General features: G+C 38.2%; 1 protein-coding gene across 2 annotated transcripts; it reads right to left on the bottom strand.

Annotated features, from left to right (window-relative positions):
* Window positions 1-5,473: 5,473 nt before the first annotated feature.
* LOC112733778 (FACT complex subunit SPT16) lies at window positions 5,474-10,771 on the bottom strand. Of its 2 annotated transcripts, none has more exons than XM_025782861.2 (3): window positions 10,306-10,771; window positions 9,445-9,643; window positions 5,474-8,975 (listed from the first exon to the last, which is right to left on the bottom strand). In XM_025782861.2, the coding sequence occupies exon 3, from the start codon at window positions 8,959-8,961 to the stop codon at window positions 5,758-5,760; it is 3,204 nt and encodes a 1,067-aa protein (XP_025638646.1). In that variant the 5' UTR covers window positions 8,962-8,975; window positions 9,445-9,643; window positions 10,306-10,771; the 3' UTR covers window positions 5,474-5,757. The 2 variants fall into 2 exon arrangements, with proteins under 2 accessions (XP_025638646.1, XP_025638647.1); XM_025782862.2 differs by having other exon boundaries at window positions 9,445-9,593; window positions 10,306-10,730.
* Between the last annotated feature and the right edge of the window lie 10,964 nt (window positions 10,772-21,735).

Below are 21,735 nucleotides of genomic sequence, written 5' to 3'. Positions count from 1 at the left end.
AACTTTCTCAACCTTCCATGCCTCGAATGTGCTCCTGCAGCAGCAGTATCGAGAGAAAGGGTTTAAGAAATATTCTGAGTTAATTTCTTGCCTTCTTGTTGCCGAACGCAACAATGAGTTGTTATTAAAAAATCATGAAACGCGCCTAGCTGGCGCCGCCCCATTTCCTGAAGTAAATGCGGCAAATTACCCCAGAAGAGGTAAATGGCAAGGTTTTAATAATAAGAAAAATTATGGAAGGAAAAAGAATTATGTTCAAAAGAGAGGATCTCACCAGAAGTGGGATAAAGAAAGGAATATCGGGCAGAATAAATCAACCGAGGAGAAGTGTTTCCGCTGTGGTGGAAAGGGCCATTGGTCACGTACCTGTCGTACCCCAAGGCACCTAGTCGATCTTTATCAGGCATCTTTGAAAAAGGACGACAAAGGAAAGGAAACAAATTTTGTTTCAAATGATGCTGAGAACTCCACCACTCATTATGATGTATCTGATTTCTTTGAGGATCCTGAAGGAAATATTGATCATTTGATCAACGATGGAATAGTTTAATATGTGGGATTGTGAAGTATCTATGTAAATAAATAATGTAAAGAACTTATTGTTAAGTTTTATTTTCTATGTATTTAAGTTTCAAATGTGATGTGCATAAATAATGGAATATTAATGTTTATGAATTTTGAAATTATTAAATGTGTCAAATTTTAAAATGAAATTTTAGTATATGACATTATTTTATGTACAGTGTTTTTTTAGAAAAATAATTTTGATCAAATATTCAATTTAACTGTGCATACTGCTCATTTTATTATTATTATTTGTTTTTTGAAGAGAATGGCAAGGATATGTAATGAAGATGTATGCCTTGCGGATAATGCAAGTTCGCACACTATTCTCAAAAGTGATATATATTTTACCCATCTTGTGCCAAAAGAAGAATGTGTTAATACTATTATTGGCTCAGACAATGTGATAGAAGGCTCCGGAAGAGCTATAATTTTGTTTCCTGGAGGAACAAAATTTATAATAAATAATGCACTATTATCTACCAAGTCTCTGAGGAACTTGTTGAGTTTCAAAGATATTCGCCGAAATGGATATCATGTTGAGACGATGAATGAGGGAAATCATGAGTATTTATGTATCACAACTCATGATTCAAATAAGAAAGTTATATTAGAAAAATTACCCTCACTTTCATCTGGGTTGTATTATACCAAGATTAGTGCAATTGAATCACATGCCATTGTAAACCAGAAGTTTATTAGCCCAAATGAATTCATAACTTGGCACAACCGATTGGGTCATCCGGGAACAACCATGATGAGGAGAATTATTGAAAACTCTCATGGACATTCACTAAAGAACCAGAAGATTCTTAAAACTAGTGAATTTTGTTGTGCTGCATGTTCTCAAGGAAAGTTAATTTTAAGGTCATCACCAGTAAAGATTGGATTTGAGTCTCCTGAATTCCTGGAAAGGATTCAAGGTGATATATGTGGACCTATTCATCCACCATGTGGATCTTTTAGATATTTTATGGTCCTAATAGACGCATCTTCGAGATGGTCACATGTGTGCTTATTATCTTCTCGCAACCTGGCGTTTGCGAGATTACTGGCTCAAATTATTCGATTAAAAGCACAATTTCCAGAAAATCCAATCAAAGCAATTCGTCTTGATAATGCTGGTGAATTTACTTCCCAAGCTTTTGATGCTTATTGTATGGCTAATGGAATAAGTGTTGAACATCCAGTAGCTTATGTTCACACGCAAAATGGGTTAGCAGAATCACTTATTAAGCGCCTCCAATTAATTGCTAGACCCTTGCTTATGAGAACAAATCTCCCAACCTCGGTTTGGGGGCATGCTATTTTACATGCCGCAGCACTTATTCGTTTGAGGCCAACAAGTTATCATCAATTCTCTCCTATGCAATTAGCTTTTGGCCAGCAGCCAAATGTTTCCCATTTAAGAATATTTGGGTGTGCGATATATGTTCCTATTGCACCACCTAATCGCACCAAAATGGGACCTCAAAGAAAATTGGGAATATATGTTGGATATGATTCTCCCTCTATAGTGAGGTATCTTGAGATACAAACTGGAGATGTATTTAAAGCCCGATTTGCGGATTGTCATTTTAATGAATCAAAATTTTCAACATTAGGGGGAGAGAATAAGCTTCCTGAAAAGGAGCTTAACTGGAATGCATCATCATTGATGCATTTAGATCCTCGATCAGGGCAATGTGAACTGGAAGTTCAAAAGATTATACATTTGCAAAGAATAGCGAATGATTTGCCTGATGCATTTTCCGATACAAAGAGGATAACTAAATCTTATATACCAATGGAAAATGCCCCAATTCGAATTGATGTCCCAGTAGGACAAGTAGCCACTGAAGCAAATTCACGCCAGAAGCGTGGCAGGCCTGTCGGTTCCAAAGACAAAAATCCTCAAAAGAGAAAAGAGGTAAATAATATTCCTGTTGAAAAAGACATAGTAGAGACATCTGCAATTGTCCAAAATTCTGATATAACGCCAGAAGACGTTCATGTACCTGAAAATTGTGAAAATGACGAGATCTCGATAAATTATGTCTTTACAGGAGCGAAATGGGACCGAAATAAGACAATTGTCAATGAAATATTTGCATATAATGTGGAATTAGATATCATGCATGAAAGTAAGGATCTTGAGCCAAGATTAGTCGAAGAATGTCGACAAAGGAATGATTGGCCAAAATGGAAAGAAGCCATGAAGGCTGAATTAGACTCACTTGCAAAACGTGAAGTCTTTGGACCTGTAGTCCGTACACCTGAAGATGTAAAACCTGTTGGATATAAGTGGGTATTTGTGAGAAAACGAAATGAGAAAAATAAAGTTGTGCGCTACAAAGCTCGACTTGTGGCACAAGATTTTTCACAAAGGCCCGGTATAGATTATGAAGAAACGTATTCCCTTGTGGTGGATGCGATAACATTGCGCTATTTGGTCAGTTTATCTGCATATCATAAACTGCATATGCATTTAATGGATATGGTAACAGCCTACTTATACGGCTCATTAGATCGGGATATCTATATGAAAGTCCCTGAAGGACTAAAGATATCTAAACCATCTAGTGAATATTCGCAAGGGTTATACTCAGTCAAATTGCAAAGATCTTTATATGGTCTAAAGCAATCTGGACGAATGTGGTATAATCGTCTTACTGAGTATCTGGCCAAAAACGGATTCAAGAATGATGATATATGCCTGTGTGTTTTCATAAAGAAAACTGCTTCTGGATTCATTATAATTGCTGTGTACGTTGATGATTTAAATATCATTGGGACTCCTGAAAAGATTCCAACAATTATAAAAACTCTAAAAGAAGAGTTTGAGATGAAAGATCTTGGAAGAACTAAATTTTGTCTCGGCCTGCAGATCGAGCATATAAAAAGTGGGATCTTTATTCATCAAACAACATACACAGAAAAGATCTTGAAGAGATTTTATATGGATAAGTCACATCCTTTAAGTACCCCAATGATCGTAAAATCTTTGGATGTGAAAAAGGATCAATTCTGTCCTAAAGAAGAAAATGAAGATATCCTTGGTCCTGAAGTACCATATCTTAGTGCCATTGGAGCACTAATGTATCTTGCTAATAATACGCGACCTGACATATCATTCGCGGTGAATTTACTAGCAAGGTATAGTTCCTCTCCAACCAGAAGACATTGGAGTGGAATCAAACAAATTTTTCGATATCTTCATGGAACGGTTGATATGTGATTGTTTTATCCCTATGGATCCAAGTCACAACTAGTTGGCTATGCAGATGCCGGATACCTGTCTGATCCACATAAAGGGAGATCTCAAACAGGATACCTATTCACATATGGTGGTACAGCTATATCATGGAGATCCACGAAACAGACGATAGCAGCAACTTCCTCTAATCATGCCGAAATACTGGCGATTCATGAAGCTAGTCGCGAGTGTTTTTGGCTGAGGAGTCTGATTCAATATATTCTGTCATCATGTGGACTGATTGATCATAAGATAGCTCCAACTGTCCTGTTTGAAGATAATACAGCATGCATTGCTCAACTTAAGGGTGGATACATCAAAGGTGATAGAACAAAGCATATTTCTCCCAAATTCTTCTTCACTCGTGACCTTCAAAATCAAGGGACAATTGATGTCCAACAGATCCGTTCAAGTGACAATCTGGCAGATTTATTCACAAAGTCACTCCCAAAATCCTCCTTTGAAAGACTGGTACATGAGATTGGGATGCGTCGATTTCGAGACATTAAATAATGTCAACAAGAGGGGGAGACTGTACTCTTTTTTCCTTGGTCAAGTTTTTTTTCCCATTGGGTTTTTCTTGACAAGGTTTTTAATGAGGCAGTCCCCATCACAAAGAATATTGTACTCTTTTTCCTTCACTAAGGTTTTTTTCCCACTGGGTTTTTCTTTAGTAAGGTTTTAACGAAGCAATAATCTTAAATGGTCATCCAAGGGGGAGTGTTATGATAGGAATGGGATGTGGATGCCCATTTCCTATATAAAGTTTACATTCTCAAAAGAGAATGAAATAAATGAAGGTTGACAATCTTCCTTCCATAAGCCTATAAATAAGAGGTGAACCTCCGTGAATGTAACACAACAAAAATATCATTCTCCCTTTCTTTTCATACACACAGCAATAACAAATATTTCTACCTCTCTCTTCTTTCATATATTATTATAAAGTCTATTTTCTTCTCTCTCCTAGTGAGTGCTAGTGTATAATATTAATACATATAATATTAATACATTTTATTAGTGTAAAATATTGATGTGGTGAATATTATTATTATATTTTATTTTATATCTAATACATCTACCTTGTTTATTTTACAACAATCTATATAGAAAACGTCGTCATTAATTTGCATTTCACCAATGTCACTATTAATTCTCCAAACATAACATTAAAAATTTAAAATATGGAATACAGATGATGATATTTAAAATCTTTGAAGGGTTGATGTGGCGAACTAGTGATACGCTACACAAAACAGTTTAATTATAAGGGAATTACCTTTCAAAAAAAAATTATAAGGGAATTAATTTGGCAAATTTAATTTTGATACGTATATTAAGTATTATTATATAAGCAAAAATAATTATTTCACACTATCATATCTTATACTATCATTACATTACAATTAAACTCTCCTAACCATTCTAATTTATTTATGCGTGAACCTTTAGTGTAATATGTTGAAAGGCTTTGGGGTGGAAAAAACTGCTGTAAAACATTTTAAAAAAGAAAATATATAAATGAAACCAAGTTAGATCAATTTAGCTACACAGGTACCCAGAAATAAAATATATACATAAACAAATAAATAATAAAATATAGAAAAACTGCTCAAATATTTTTAAAAAAGAAAAATATAAATTCAAACTATTTATCAACCCAGATCAATAATATAACTAATCAACATTATATCATATATTAAACTACGAATTAACAGCTTCCTACAAATTCATATCAATCCAAAATGGAAACGGATCTAAAGTAACAAGAATACCCATGGATGCTAAAACTATTAAATTGGATAAGTTCCATTTTGATCGGATAATCGATTTCCGCTTACACCACATTATATATGGATGGATTAGAGAATTCCCCGAAATCTGCATCCCAATTAGGAAAGCTAAAACGAAAAAGCACTGCACTAAACAAGAAACTACTAGCAAAGGAAAACCAAGATCTACCGCAACTTGGGCCGCTTAGGCATGCCACCACTAAGACCAGGTCGCGACTTGCCAAATGCTTTCGCCTTCCTTCTTTTCCGATCTTCTTCACTGTCAGAATCATTCCCTTTCTCCCTGTCAGCATTCGTTGCTTCCCTCTCAAGTTCTTCCCATGTCTTTCCCTTCTCTTCTTCGGAATCCTCCTCCGAGTCATCCTCGTCCTCGTCATCCTCAGACTCCACAAGCGATTCACTGTCAGAATCATCATCATCTGTTTCAGATTCAGGCTCTATATCCGATGGCTCATAGCCTTTGTCCGATTCTTCAGAATTCTCGGATTCTGAATCAGTAGCTTCCAGATTCAGAAACTCCCAGCCGCCACCTTCAATAAAGCCTTGTGGGTCATCAGTGATTGTCTTCAGGATCTGACGCCAATTCAGATTCAGCCTGCTCTCGTAATACTTGATGTCAGTTGTGTCCAGCCATTCCTTGATGCCATCTAGAGAAGTTGAAGGGATGGAATCAATCCTAAGGACGTCCCGCTTGAAGTCCTTGAAAACTATAGTCATATCAAAATTCTTCTGCCCAAGCCCAACTCTCTCTAGATTCACAATCTCAATCTCGCTCAGTGTCACAACAAGGAAAGGGTTCTCAATCAGTTCAACAAGGCATGCTGAAGTCGGAACAATGAATACAGATGACTTGTGAGGTACGCCAGGGAAGCCAAGTTCTCTAAGGGGTTGATCAAATTCAAGGTCAAGGCCATTGAATTGGGGCTGTCCCCAAAGATCGTTTACCCTATTCACAAAAGTCTGAAACTCCACATTAATCTTATTCTTCCTCTCTCTCTCACGTTGTTCTTCTTCAAGCTCATCAGGGTCATAGGCAGACCTCTTACTCCCTCCAACATTTTGGACCATGTCCATTACCTCAACATAAAACTGAACATCCTTGGTTTTCTTATTTCCTACCATAATATGGTTGTGAAGATGGAAGTGCAAGAGCGTAATCATTTCATTCTCTGCTGGCTGAAAAAATGCATGCTTGATGTTACCAAACATCACATCCACACGCTCATCTTGCCTGGTGGTAGAATATCGAAATCCATTTGCATGTGCCTCAAGTGTACCCGGTATCTTCCTTCCACGACCACCAAAAACAGGGCGGATCCAAAGGTCAGACAATCTTATCGGCTTGAACCTATTATTTGCAAGCTGCAGTTTCTCCTGAGTGACCAAGGTTGCCCTCTCGGCTCTCTCAGACTCCCGCGATACAACTTGTCGCCTCAGTGCTTTAATGGACTGAACAACCTCACCTATGTGCCTTGAATCCTTGGAGCGGAATGAAGCCTCCTTCAAATATATAGATCCCTGAAACTTCATTGAGTTCGCATCATGAGGATTAAAAGGTGTACCAGGAACATTGAAGATAATCCTGATATAGTTGTTGCGGTTGGTATCCTGCTGACTGGAAACAGTTCGAATGAAAGCCACATGAAAAGGCACCATGCTTCCATTTATAGGCAGAAGAACTGCTTCATTCTTCTGATCAACCTGAATCATCATCTCTCTGGGAGGGGGAACATCATTTATGTTCTTGTATGCCACCAGATCTGCAGTAGTCCTCACAGATGACCTGTTTTCTCCACTCTCACTTCCACCACCAGCAAGCCGTCTTGCAGTTTCTTCATTCTTCTGACGAGCAAGCTCTGCCTGATGCTGCCTTCTAAGTTCCTCCTTTGAAACTTCATGATTGTCTGATCTAAGAGTTGTCTTAGACACAACGGGCTCTCCATCAATCCCACGGGATCTTTTACTTGGCCTTTCCTCTTCTTCGTCCTCGTTGAATGAATAAGCCACATCCTTTAGAGCCTTTGAGCTCATCAAAGTCACAACCTCTGTCTTATCTTTGCTGATGATGACTGTGTCAGCAAGCAACAGAGAGAAGTTCTTGTTCTTAGACTTACTGCTCTCACACTGTAAATTCTGAAATCCAAGGGACACGTTGAAAACCATGCCTTCCTTTATTATCTGCTCATTTTTAGCATTAAGATTCAACCCAGACTCACGAAACTCAATGCCAATGCCTGTCCCAGCTGATTTTGTCAAATTGGAAATCAAGTCAGGAGCCTCCTTTTCCACAACAGAAACTGCAGCCTGGTAAGCAGCATTCAGCTTGTTCCCAGGCTTCAAAGAACCAATGGCAGCTTCATGGGCTTTGAGTAGAACCTCATAAGCCTTACTCTGAAGAGGCTCTGCATCAATCAAGAAGGTCCTAGCAATGTTCGAGCAATAACTCTTATACCGGGCTCCAACAGCACATATAATTACACTTGCAGAGTTATAGTGAAGTAATTCATCGTTGCTGACAGCACTAGGTCTTAGATCAAACTCCCCACCACTCTGAAAAATTGGGGGGTAACAAATATCAACATTCTCTGCCTTCAATTTACAATTGACTTTTGAGGGTTCAAGTATGACTTTTTCAGTCTCCTCCATCAATGCGGAATGACTAACTTTCTTCTCTTCGTCAATTACATTTTCAAGTTTCGAAACCACAAAGTTTTTCATCACACTAGTGGTCAGATATGCTGCTCTCTTAATTGATATAAGCTCCTCATTACTCTTTGCAGCAAACAATGTAGAAAACCCATTGGACACATCAATCAGATGAAATTCTGTATTCTTTAATTTATCAGCCCATGTTTCAAGCAACTTCCCTTCAGGAGCCTCTCTCTGTATGTATCCAACAGTAACAGAGTCATGCCCATCAGCCTTTGATTGAGTGCGGATGGCACGAAATATAGAATCCATTAGAGTAGTTCCATCATCATTTTTCAGTTTGACATGTAAAACAAGGTCCACACCAACCGCCTCTCTGGCAGGTTTTTTCACAGTTTCCAATATAGATGCCTTCTTTTGACTGCATAAGATATAGATCTGCTTCTTCATGAAGACCATAATTGTCTCCGGGAATTCAAACCCAAGCAACCATAAATTTAGTGCTGTTGATTTCAGGTATCGCAGATCTTCTGAAGGTGGTGGACATGCAACAGCAATTGCATCCGAGGAGCCCCAGAGATCCGTTCTTTGTTCATCCCAGTGTGAATAGAACAACTTAAGTCGGGTTTGAAATGCATTCAGATCAATAGAATATGCAGATCCAGCAGCGCTAGATTTTCCATTGGCAGCTTGGGCACTTCCATTCCTAAGCTCAACCATGGTGTATTATCTCTCTGAAAGAACAGGGAAAATTTGTAACTAAGGATTCTGAACAAGCAGTTATGGATGCTAATAGGATTACTATTCTCTTTGGAGAACACATAATATGGGTAGATAGACCAACAAATTGTCCAGCAGATTCCTATCTCAACAAGTTCGGTCATAAAGCATAATATGGAACTAGAGTACACTAGGATTGGAATTTATTCCATTATCATTTGGCATGTGAAAACAAGTAATTGCAATGCAGTTGGATTTTTCATTGCACATATCAGAAACACTCAACAAAATAGAAAATAAACTGATATGTCACTTTAGTCCCCAATACATACAGGCCAGATGTATGGTTCAGTTGTCAACACAGCAAATAGCAAAGTTCCAAAAACTGTTACCACATCCAGGTAGCAAATGAAAATTGTTTGCACACCATAAGAGCATATACAGATATACTATGAATGATTCCAGTAAGTAGGAGTGTAGGACCTTTTGAGGGAGAAATTTTGGCAAATTCCAGTTTGGTGTGCAGAAGGCAAATTTTCTTCCACGGTATTAGTAAAGACACAGTTGAGGTAGCAACAGCAATCCAGAAGGCAGAAGCACAGAATTCCTGTCTTATCCACTTCTAAGTGAGCCTATATTCACAGTAGTAGTAAACATAACATCACTAGTTTTGTACAATTCCCTGCAAACAATCAAGATAATTATACGAAGAGCCTGACCCCTGCTTAATCACATGAACTATGCACAACAAAAAGCATCACATAAAATCAATCAGCATGCAATTCACAAACCAAAACAGCAAAAAATCTCAAATGCGGAACTGTAAACCAAGACACACAAGCGCAAAACTTTAGGAGAAACTAGATCAAACATTTCACTTGACTCCAAACCAAATAGATCCCAGCCAATATTCATAATTCTTGAGCGAATATTAATTTGCAAATTTTACAGCCAACAGTTCACTGTTGGCACAAAAATTTTGAGAACAGCAAAAAAAACTGTTCGTATTTTCTAAAATGAAATCTAGGGTTTCACTTCCCTATTCTTTTTTCTATAAATAAAAGAAGATTTCACAAATCATCACTTCTGCAACTACACCGTATTTGTAAGCATCCGCCTAGGAATCAGTTCCACGGCAGGCGCTTACGGCGGATGAAACAAGCACCGCCTTCAGTCGTTTTGCAGTTCTGACACTGGAGAACCCAAAACACACACACAACCTCGAAACTCACAACAGGTTTAAATAGGAGGAGGAAAAAGAGAAAAAAAATGAAAACGATGAACGAGCAGAAAAGTACGAAAGGGTGCGCGATTTCAGCGGAATTAAGAGTTTGAAGTAAATACCGAAGTCGTTCACAGTGGAAGGTCAAAGTCGGCAAAAGACACTCGCTTCGTTTCGTTCCGTTTCGCTCAGTTCCTTTAGTAGGATTTGAAGAAGTGCCTCTGTTCAGTTCGAGCGTCGGAAGAAGTTAGGGTTTTTTGTTTTCTCTCTTTTCGTTCAATAACTTCTTCTGGGGCCTAATTAACTGTGTACGAAGGGTTACAGTGTCAGAGGGTGCAAGTATGAAGGAGAATGGAGTGTGAATTTGGTTAATGGAGTTTTCAGATCACTGAAAAATGCTATGGAATGTGGTGGCGGAGAAGAAGACTGGAGAAGAACGTAGAAAGAGCTCTTCGAACTTCGAAGAGAGGGAACAATTAGGGTTCTTTTGGCGCTGATGCCTCTTTAGTACTTTTAGTATTTTAACTTGAACCCGCGGAACGGGACTGAAGAAAAAAAAAATTGCGCCAAACTTTATTTTCCGCATATATCCCCTAACTCGGCAAACCAATAATTAATTCGTCGTGATACTGAGTTTTAGATGAAAATTCCAGTTGACTTTACGTAAAGTTGATAGTTGAGAATCGTTAGATAAAAATTTAGTCAAATCATTCAAAATTATTACACCTGAGTTTCCATCGAAGGGTTGTTAGTTTGTTGCTGGCCAATGGATTATTGTATACACAATATGAAATTCAAACTCTTGACACTTACTTAAGCGAACTAAGGGCTTGTTTGGGTGAGCTTTTAAAAAAAGATCTTTTTTTGAGTTATCTTTTTTTAAAAGATCTTATAGAAAAGTAAAAGTAATTTTATGTTTGGATATCTCATGTAAAAAGATCTTTTTATCTATCAATTATGTTTGGATATAACAGTATAAAAGTACTTTTTTGTTCATTTATTACATGAAAAACATCTTTTTTTTAAGGAAAAAAGATCTTTTAAAAAAAGATGTAAATTACAGCTTCTCAAAAAAGATCTTTTTTTGATTTTACTAGTGCTTTTACTTTTACTACTAGAAATTTGCCAAACACGTTAAAAAATAAAAAAAGATCTTTTTTCATTGAAAAAAGATCTTTTTTTAACAAAATAATGGCGCCCAAACATGCACTAATAAACTAACTATTAAACCAACCCAATTTAAATAAACAGCTTAATTAAACTCTTTTTGAAAAAATAGCTTAAACAATAAATGATTATATTAAAAGTAGTTTATAAATAAGTTATTTTGTATTTGGATTTTTAGTTCTAAAAGTGCTTATTTTATAGAAATGTGATAAAAAGTAATAATATTATGAAAAAAGTCATTTTTTTAAACTTCTCTGTAAGCTCTTAAATAGCTTCTTAGAAAGCTGCAATTTGGTTTTAAAAATTGCACCAGACATCAATACTACTACTTTTTATAAGTCAAAATTTCAAAAAAATTACTTTTGAAACTTTCCAAACGAACACTATGTGTTTGTTTTATTAGCTTTTCTAATGTTCAAGTCCAACTAAATTGATTTAAACTCAACAAAAACTACGTTCATTATTAGTGCATGTGAACACGTTAACTTTTCATATTTTACATTTCTTTTTTGCATTCTTTTTTTCTTTGTATTCTTCTTCTCCTTTGTATTCCTTCGTCTTCTTTACATCTTTTTTTGTCATTGTCGTTCTTTTATTGCTTTGTTATGATTGCATTTTTTTCTTTTCTTTCTCATTTTCTTAGAGATTTTTGTAGCATTATATATATCTTTTTCTTTGTTTGATTTTTTTTCCTTATTTTTATTTTTATTATGAAGATAAAACAGACAAATTATGAGAAATTGAAAAAAAAAAGATGATGATGATAACAAAGAAGAAAAATGAGTTTTGAATTATGCAGAATTTATCAGAAAATAATACTAGAATTTTTTATTATGACACTAAAATTTCTTCATTTTAACACCGAAATTTCTTAACTGTAACACTAAAAGGGTGAAATAAAAATTATAAGAATGTAAAAGAAGAGAAGGAGGAGGAATTGTTTTGAATATTATTTAGTTGAATGAATATATGTTTATATTTATTGGATTGAATTTTTGTCATAAACAAAAATAATACTGAAATTTCATAATTTTAACATCAAAATTTTGTTATAAAACACAAAAATATCTTTTTTTATGTATTTTTTTTCTTGTTATTCTTTCTTTTATTTTGCTCTTACATCTTTTTTTAGGAGTATTGCTTCTCGTATTGGATTTGAATGAACATGTTTGTATTGTATTACAATCTTATTTAATTGAACGAATATAAGTTTATACTTATTGAATTAAATTCTTACCATAAACAAAAATAGCACCGAAATTTTTTAATTTTAACACAGAAATTTTGCTACATAAACATAGATTAATCTTACTTTAATGCTATATTTTTTTATTTTATTTTTTTGTTGCTCTTAGTTCTTTTTTTAGGAGTATTGCTTTATATATTAGACTTGAATGCACACATATTGGATTGAAATTTTACATGTGCAACCAAAAAGAATGAAAGAGAAAAAAGAACACTATGATGATGATGATGATGATGATGGATGACAAAAAAGAAAGGAGTAGGAAAAATTCAAATGAAAATGAAGGAAGAGGAAGAGGAAGAGGTGACGGCAATGGCGGCGGTGGAAGTAGAGAAGAAGCGTGAATATGAAAAACAGTTATAGAACTTAGTTGAACTTGGTTAGATAAATCATTTTGTTATAAGGTATTTTTAATATTTTAAAAGGTGAAAACTCTATGTAGTTATTTTCATATTAAGTTGATAGTTAAGAACTGATAGATAATAATTTAGTCAAACTTATTAAATTATCTAACAGTTCTCTAATATCAATTTTACGTAAAAATAATTGCATGTGATTTTTCATATTTAAAAAAAAGCAGTCATTACATTAATTATTATGTTTTATATAAATAATTAATTTTTAATAAACATATAATATAGTTGTTTATTTAAATGATAATTCACAACAATTTGATAGAATTTTTTATTTAAAAAAAATAAAAAATATTTTATTTATTGAAATAAATAATTTTAAAAATTATTATGAAAATACATAGGATTACTTATCTCGTTTACAATGTAAAGGAGATAAATTTGCACGTATCTCGCTTACACCGTAAACGAGATAAGACAGTGTGTGTGACACATGTATATCTTGTTTATAGTGAAAACGAAATACGTGCAAGTTTATCTCGTTTAAACTGTAAATGAAATAAGATTGGGTGACGCCTATGAATAAATGTCGTTTACAACGAGGTTTTGTGCCCCATTTTCAACCTTTTCATTACTTTCTTCTCTCTTCTGCTATTTTCTGACCATATGTTTTAGTAAGATAAGGATGCACATAGATGCACGTGATCCGGACATCAATAGATTGCATGCGACGTGACACTACGTTGGGGCAACTAACTTCGCGGTTAGTTTCATTATCTTGATGTTTATGTTATTCCATATATGTATAGTCATGGTTAAGATACTTATGAAAAACTAGAATACAAGTTATGGTCTAGGTGGCTAAATGTATTGGTAGTAACAGGTCACTAATAGGGTATAATTCTAGAAATGTGGTTCTTATTTTTTTGTAATTAAGTTTTTAATTACATAATTATTAATTTAGGTATTAAATATTGGGGTAGATATTTTCTAACTGTTGAAATTAATTTATTGGTTCCATGTTTCTTAATTTATTAATTTAGATATTAACTATCCAAGTAAATGTTATTTTTTAAGTTAAATGAACAATTATGTAATTTTGTATCTACCTAAATTAAATTATTAAGTAAAAGTTTGTGAATTAGATTATTAATTACTTTAGTCAATGTTTTTATTTTAAGTAATGTATTGAGAAAATGTTTATTAATTAACTAAATAAATATTAGCATAAAAAATTGTATCAACAGAAATTCAATTAGTACATATGTGTAAATTTATGTTAAATAAATGTATACAATAGTTTATTCAGTTTGTTATGTCGATGCACGTATATAATTTTTTTTCTAATTGTGATCATTTATTTTTTGTTAGAGGCCTCGCTTACTTCTGCCTCGATGAGTGAATCACACGCTTCCACCACCGGATGCCATCGTCCCGTATTTGAGGGAGGCTGGCTTCGGCGACACGGTGCCTCTCAAGGACTTTGTCTTTGACAACTCCCTGATCACGGCATTTGTGGAGTGCTAGCGTCCGGAGACCCACATGTTCCACCTGTCATGGGGTGATGCTGCTATCACCATGCAGAACGTGGCGTACCACCTTGGGCTACGCGCGCACTGAGAGCCTGTGGGGTGCTTCCGTGATTTCTACAGATGGTACCGAGACATGGGAGTTGGCGGAGTGACTGCTCGGTGCCAAGCCTATGGTGGTTGCGCAGCAGGGGGCACAGAGACACTCCGACAGTATGCGAGGTGTTACATCTTGTTACTAATTGGGGGTTACTTGATAACGGACACGTCGAACAAACTGGTCCATCTCCGGTGGCTGCCACTGTTGCTGACGGATGTGTTGGGCTGTACCAACGGCAGGATGACCTTGCAAATGAGGCTGTTGTCCAACTGTTAATGGTATTGGGACATGGTGGGTGCTAAACACGTATGCGCTCCACCAACCCTCCGGACCTCCCTAACGAAATAAAACTTTCATAGTTGGAAACTACAATAGATATAGCAATCATAAATGAGTAAATACGCTATAATTAAACTTTACCTAATCAGTATTCGAGATTCTATCGGAGGGCTACACAGAGACTCTAGGGATATCCAATTGCAACTTGGCGGCAATGCACATGGTACTTTAATCGGTCTGATTCGACCACTCGTTACTCAACACTTATGTGAATGCTGTAGTTCTTCACACCCTGCATTACTGCATCTCTGCTTTTGAATTTGTGGCCGACCCGAAACTCCACTCTACCGTCTAGGTTGTAATCGTCTTTTCCGGTGTTGGAAAACGGAGATTTCTCATGCATCGCGTCCAGATACAATGCATGATAGTGACTTGGTACATCTGATAGCGTCGGAATCGGGTGGGGGAGGCAAAATATAGCGCACCGCTGCCTCGTCCGGTGTCTCCGGTATAAACTCCTCCTCCTCATCATCTTCAGAGGAAGCACTATCGTTGCTATCCGCAATGTACTCTTTGTCGGAGTCTTCATCTCCCACGTCCATATCTTCCACTGGATTAGCAACATGAATCGGTGGTGGTGCGAGAGGTGGGTCATTATGCACAAAGATCGAGATGACGGATCCACTGCCATCAACATCACCAACCTTGGTGGAAAGTTCCATCACTTGTTCCGCCATGATTTTCCCATGGATGTCAAATATGAGTTGCACATGCTCGTCGCCTTGGAGCCGAAACAGGCGAAACCGAAAAATTCCGTTACGCAATGGTGCTAGTAACCTATACCCCACCCTTTCGATCTCTTTTCTCCTTAAACCACTGAAGTTGCTCAATACCAGATTTTTCAACTCGGACAACGAACTTACGCGCCGAGTGCACAATAGTAACGGATTATCACACTCAAATATCATCCCATTGTCACAGTTCCTCATACGACAATTGGAATACACACAGACAACCACATATCCACTACTGCTAGACATTTTTGCCCATTTTTTGGAAGAAAAACGTAGGAGAAGAATATATGAAATATATGTGGAGAATGCCAAGAGTTGCACATCCTTTTATAGTTGTTAGAAATTTGTCTTATTGTATCTCATTTACAGTGTAAACGATATAAACTTGCACGTATCTCGTTTACAGTGTAAATGAGATAAGTAATCTTACGTATTTTCGTAATAATTTTTAAAATTATTTATTTCAGTAAATAAAATATTTTTTAATTTATTTAAATAAAAAATCCCAACTTGATATCTTTATATGATTAGTCTATTAAAATTCCAATTATTTTAAAAGTTTTACGGATTTCATATTTATTAATAAATTAGAAATATTTTTTTTATGCACATTGTTATGCGTTTTTACCGCAATAAACTGCAAAGAAACCAATACGAAATTATAATCTTTTAGAACCAAAATCAAAATAAAGAATTGGAGGAACTGAAATTCCAAATATAAAAGCTTTTTATACATCAAAGATAGGTATTATTGAAGTGAACAAAAATTATAAGTGAAAAAATTAAGTTGGGTTGGTTTAGTAGTTAATTTACTAGTCCGTTTAAGTAAGTATTGCGAGTTTGAATCTCGCTTTGTACATGTAGTAATTCATTGGTCGGCGACAAACTCTTGAATGGAGCTCTGATCCGGATTAGTTATTATCCTGTCGGGTTGGAGAATACCGTGAAAAAAATATATATAAATAAAAATTTTTGAGCTAGCATAAAATGTGAAAAGAATTAAGGAAAAAAAATACAATTTCTAATTTAGAAGAGAAAAAGAGAGAGTAAGAAAATCTAGACTAGCTAATAACATTAGGGATAAAATTCGGACAAAAAAATATTAACTAAGCAGTAATGACAGCCAAACTTGATAATGAAATAACATATAAAATTATAAGTGTAAATTTTATGATCATTATTGATCAAAATGATCTTGAGACTAACAACATCGAATTGTTAACAAATCAATGTTTATCAAAAAAAATTATTGAGCCATACTGAAATCCAAACGTTTTCTCATCCTGGTCCAAGACAAGGTTCAAGCATTTCATGCATTCTTGATTTAGGCAACAAAATACCGAAACTAATAGAGATAGAGTATGTAATATAACAAATCAAGATCAAGAGGATTAAGATCAAGAAGATCAAGACACATTGTTAAGTGATAGTCAAACTTAGCTTGTTTTTAATTCTGTTATTCTATTTTCTATTTTCAACAGAATTCTATGGTAACTTGCTATATATATAGTAGAGTTGTCTCATCTATTGTAACACATCCAATTACTCAATGATAAATCAACAATTCATTTGAACTCTTTGTTTCATTGAAAACTCTTTTATGGTATCAAGAGTATATAGGTGATAGATCCATGGCCTCAATTATCCCTCATCAACCCCTTCTTTTTCTTCTTCCCCTTTTCCTGAACCCTTTTACTGTGCACCTGTTCTTGACAAATTGACTGAAAATATTTTGACTTGGATCTGCATTTTGTCTGTGAGAGGGTTAATCAGAATTAATTGAAGGTTGTGCACATACTCTCTATAGAACAGGTTGCTAACATTTTCAATAAAGCCTTATCAGCTCCTACTTTTAAGAAGTTTCGTTTTAAACTCAATGTTATTTCCAAAATCACCATGAATTTGAGGGAGGGTAATAGAGATAGAGTATGTAATATAACAGATCAAGATCAAGAGGATCAAGATCAAGAAGATCAAAACAATAATAGTCAAGCCTAACTTATTTTCAATTCTGTTATTCTGTTTTCTATTTTCAACAAAATTCTATGGTAGCTTGCTATATATAGCAGAATTGCCTCATCTATTGTAACACATTCAATTACTCAATGATAAATCAACAATTCATTTCAGCTATTTGTTTCATGAAAACTCTTTCAGAGGCAATATACAAACGCCCTCACTAAGGATATAAGGAGTTGCATTTCAACATACATACTGAGTGTATTCCATTAGAATCTAACATGAAAAATATCAATTTACCTCTGTTACGGATCCGACCCACCATCCCGGATCCAAAACCGAACCCAACACCGGTTCCCCGGGTCCGACCCGTTCCTCACTTCTAGAAGGCCCAAAAACGGCATTCTCAGACTCCTAACCGACTTTTGAATTCAAACGTCTCCTTTATCTTAGCCAAATAAGATAAGATAAGATATTCTCCATCACCTATAAAATAGAGGACTCAGGTCCCTCCAGGTATTCATTCATTCCATACACTTCTACCTCTCAGATCCATTCTGACTTGAGCATCGGAGTGTCTTTGCAGGTACCTCCCCCCATCGCCCCAGTCAAGTGATCCGGCATCCGCCTCGACCCGCAGGTTTCCGATCCACCTCTCAACCCGTACCAGAGACATCTTGTACATTGGCGCCGTCTGTGGGGACCCTGCGCCAACCGGGCCCGATGGGGGACGTCCTAGAGGAAACCCCCTCAAGCCAGGATGACTCTCAACCAATTAACCCAACCCCCGAGCACCGTGAAGTCACAAACCAAGCAAGAATAGCGAGTACGGTCCAAAACGCGAACAATTACGACGTCACGGACAGACGACATCCCGAGAAAGCCAGCGACAAAGCAGCGCAGATCATCCAGGATCTCTGCCTCCGGGTTCAGGAACTCGAAGGCAGGATAACCAACAAAGGAAAACACAACAACGAGCACGGAAGCCATGCAACCTCCAGATCAAGATCTCGCCGCGGTAGATCGCCAACCCGAAGACACGACAGAAGAGACGGTCGCAGTTCATCACGCGATCACAGACACGAGAAATCACCAGAACGGCAATACAACAAGAAACATAACCGTAGCACCTCTCGAGATCTGAGTTCTCAACACTACTCAGACAAAGATCGGAGGGACCGAAACACCAAACGCACGAGAAACGACCATATAATAATGGGCGCTACACCCTTTACAGAAAGAATCCTAAGAGCAAAACTCCCCAAAGGCTTCGACAAACCTACCGATATGAAGTACGACGGAACCAAGGATCCCCAAGAACACCTAACGGCTTTCGAAGCCAGAATGAACCTAGAAGGAGCAGCCGACACGGTCCGATGCAGAGCCTTCCCGGTAACCCTCGCCGGGCCAGCGATCAAATGGTTCAACGCCCTCCCAAACGGATCCATAACCAATTTCCACGATATCACACGAAAATTCATGGCCCAGTTCACTACAAGGATCACTAAAGCCAAACACCCCATCAGCTTGCTCGGGGTCACACAAAAACAAGACGAATCCACAAGAAAATACCTCGACCGCTTCAACGACGAATGCCTAACGGTTGACGGACTCACGGATTCTGTCGCAAGCCTTTGCCTGACCAACGGACTAATGAACGAAGATTTTCGCAAACACCTCACCACCAGACCGGTATGGACCATGCATGAGATCCAGAACGTCGCCAAAGACTACATCAACGACGAAGAAGTCAGCCAAGTCGTCGCAGCCAACAAGCGGCAGCACGGCAACAACCAACGCGGCAATTCGGCTTCTCACCATAACGCAACACCCAAAGAGAATCAACGGGACCACCTGAGGCCGACCAACCGGACACCGAGAATAGGCAAATTCTCCAATTACACACCCCTAACTGCACCAATTACCGAGATATACCACCAAATAGCGGATCGAGGCATCATTCCGAAAGCCCGACAACTCAAGGAAAGGACAGGAGGCAACAAAACCCTCTACTGCGAATACCACCGAGGCTACGGTCACAAAACGCAGGATTGTTTCGACCTTAAAGACGCCCTTGAACAAGCCATACGAGACGGCAAACTCCCAGAATTTACCAAAATCATCAGAGAACCGAGACGCGCAGAGAGAGACAGGTCACCGGAGAGAGAAGGACGTAACCCGAGAACCCAAAAGCGACCCCCAAGAGAAAGTCCAGAAGAAGACCCGACCATCATAGTAAACGTCATCACGGGCAAAGATGCACCATGCAAGTCAAAATCCAAGATAAAAAAAGACCTCCAGGTAATGGCCGTCAGAAACCAAGCCCCAACTCCCGTGTCCAACAAAGCAATAACCTTCCTACCCGAGGACTGCCAGCACGGCACCGCAGCCGAATACGCACCCTTCGTGATCTCGGCGAAGATCGAAACCGGACTAGTCCGAAGAATACTAGTAGACACAGGCGCAGATTCCAACATCCTCTTTCGAGGGGCCTTCGACAAGCTTGGGCTCCGCGACGAAAATCTCCAGACGCACCGCAACGGTGTCACGGGACTCGGGGACAACTTCCTCAAACCGGAAGGCTCCATCACACTCCCCCTCACCATAGGAACCGGTGACAAGAGGAGGACGCTCATAGCCGAATTCGTGGTCCTAAAAGACTCCACTGCCTACAACGTCATCCTCGGAAGAAAGACGATCAATGACTTTTCGGCCATCATCTTTACCAAATACCTCCTTATGAAGTTCGTAGCGGAGGACGACTCCATCGGGACCATCCACGGAGATCGGGAAATCGCGGCAGAATGCGACAACACCAGCCTGGCTTTACGGAAAAAATCCCGCGACGCAGCCGGGATATTCCTAGCCGACCTAGACGCCCGACAAGACGGCCAACCTAGACCCGAACCAGAAGGCGACATGGAGAAACTGCAAATAGGACAGACCAAGGACGAGTACACCTTCATCAACAGGAACCTCCCCTATGACCCAAAAGAAGACCTTTCCCAATTTTTAAAACAAAACAGAGACCTGTTCGCTTTCACGCCAGCCGACATGCCGGGGATAGATCCCGACTTCATGTCCCACCGGCTAGCCGTGAACCCCAAAGCCAAACCCGTAGCACAAAGAAGAAGAAAAATGTCAGCAGACCGAGCGGCCGAAGTCAAGAGACAAGTACAAGCCCTGCTCGAAGCAAACTTCATCCGAGAACTTCCCTACACGACCTGGTTGGCAAACGTTGTACTTGTAAAGAAATCCAACAGAAAATGGCGAATGTGCGTCGACTATACGGACCTCAACAAAGACTGCCCAAAAGACGCCTTTCCCCTACCGAACATCGACGGACTAGTGGACTCCGCATCCGGACATCGATACCTCAGCTTTATGGACGCATACTCCGGCTACAATCAGATACCCATGCACCGACCCGACGAGGAAAAAACGGCGTTCATCACCCCCGACGGCACGTACTGCTACACAGTCATGCCCTTCGGTTTGAAAAACGCCGGAGCAACATACCAACGGCTCGTCAACAAAATATTCCAGAACCTATCCGGAACAAAACTAGAAGTCTACATAGACGACATGCTCGCCAAAACTGACTCCGACGAACAACTCATCAACGACCTCAAGGTCGTAATGGACACCCTAAGAAGACACCAAATGCGACTCAACCCAACAAAGTGCGCCTTCGGAATGGAGGCAGGGAAGTTCCTCGGCTTCATGATCACACAACGCGGAGTTGAAGCCAACCCGGAGAAATGTCGCGCCATTCTCGAGATGACGAGCCCAAAAAACCTACGCGACGTTCAGAAGCTCACCGGTCGACTGACAGCCCTATCTCGCTTTCTCGGAGCATCAGCCCAAAAAGCAATCCCCTTCTTCAAACTAATGAAGAAAGGAGCCCCCTTCATGTGGAAAGAAGAGTGCGAAGCGACATTCCAACACTTCAAGAAAACCCTGGCGGAACCACCAATCCTTGCCAAACCCCAAACAGGGGAAACCCTGTACTTATACCTCTCCATAATGGAAGAAACACTCGCAGCGGCACTCATCCGAGAAAACAAGAAAAAGGAGCAAAAACCTATATACTTCACAAGCAAAGTCCTACAAGACGCAGAGACC

The sequence above is a fragment of the Arachis hypogaea genome, chromosome 13 (assembly GCF_003086295.3).
Source record: "Arachis hypogaea cultivar Tifrunner chromosome 13, arahy.Tifrunner.gnm2.J5K5, whole genome shotgun sequence".
Classification (NCBI taxonomy): Eukaryota; Viridiplantae; Streptophyta; class Magnoliopsida; order Fabales; family Fabaceae; genus Arachis; species Arachis hypogaea.
This window is presented reverse-complemented; position numbering and strand designations above follow the sequence as displayed.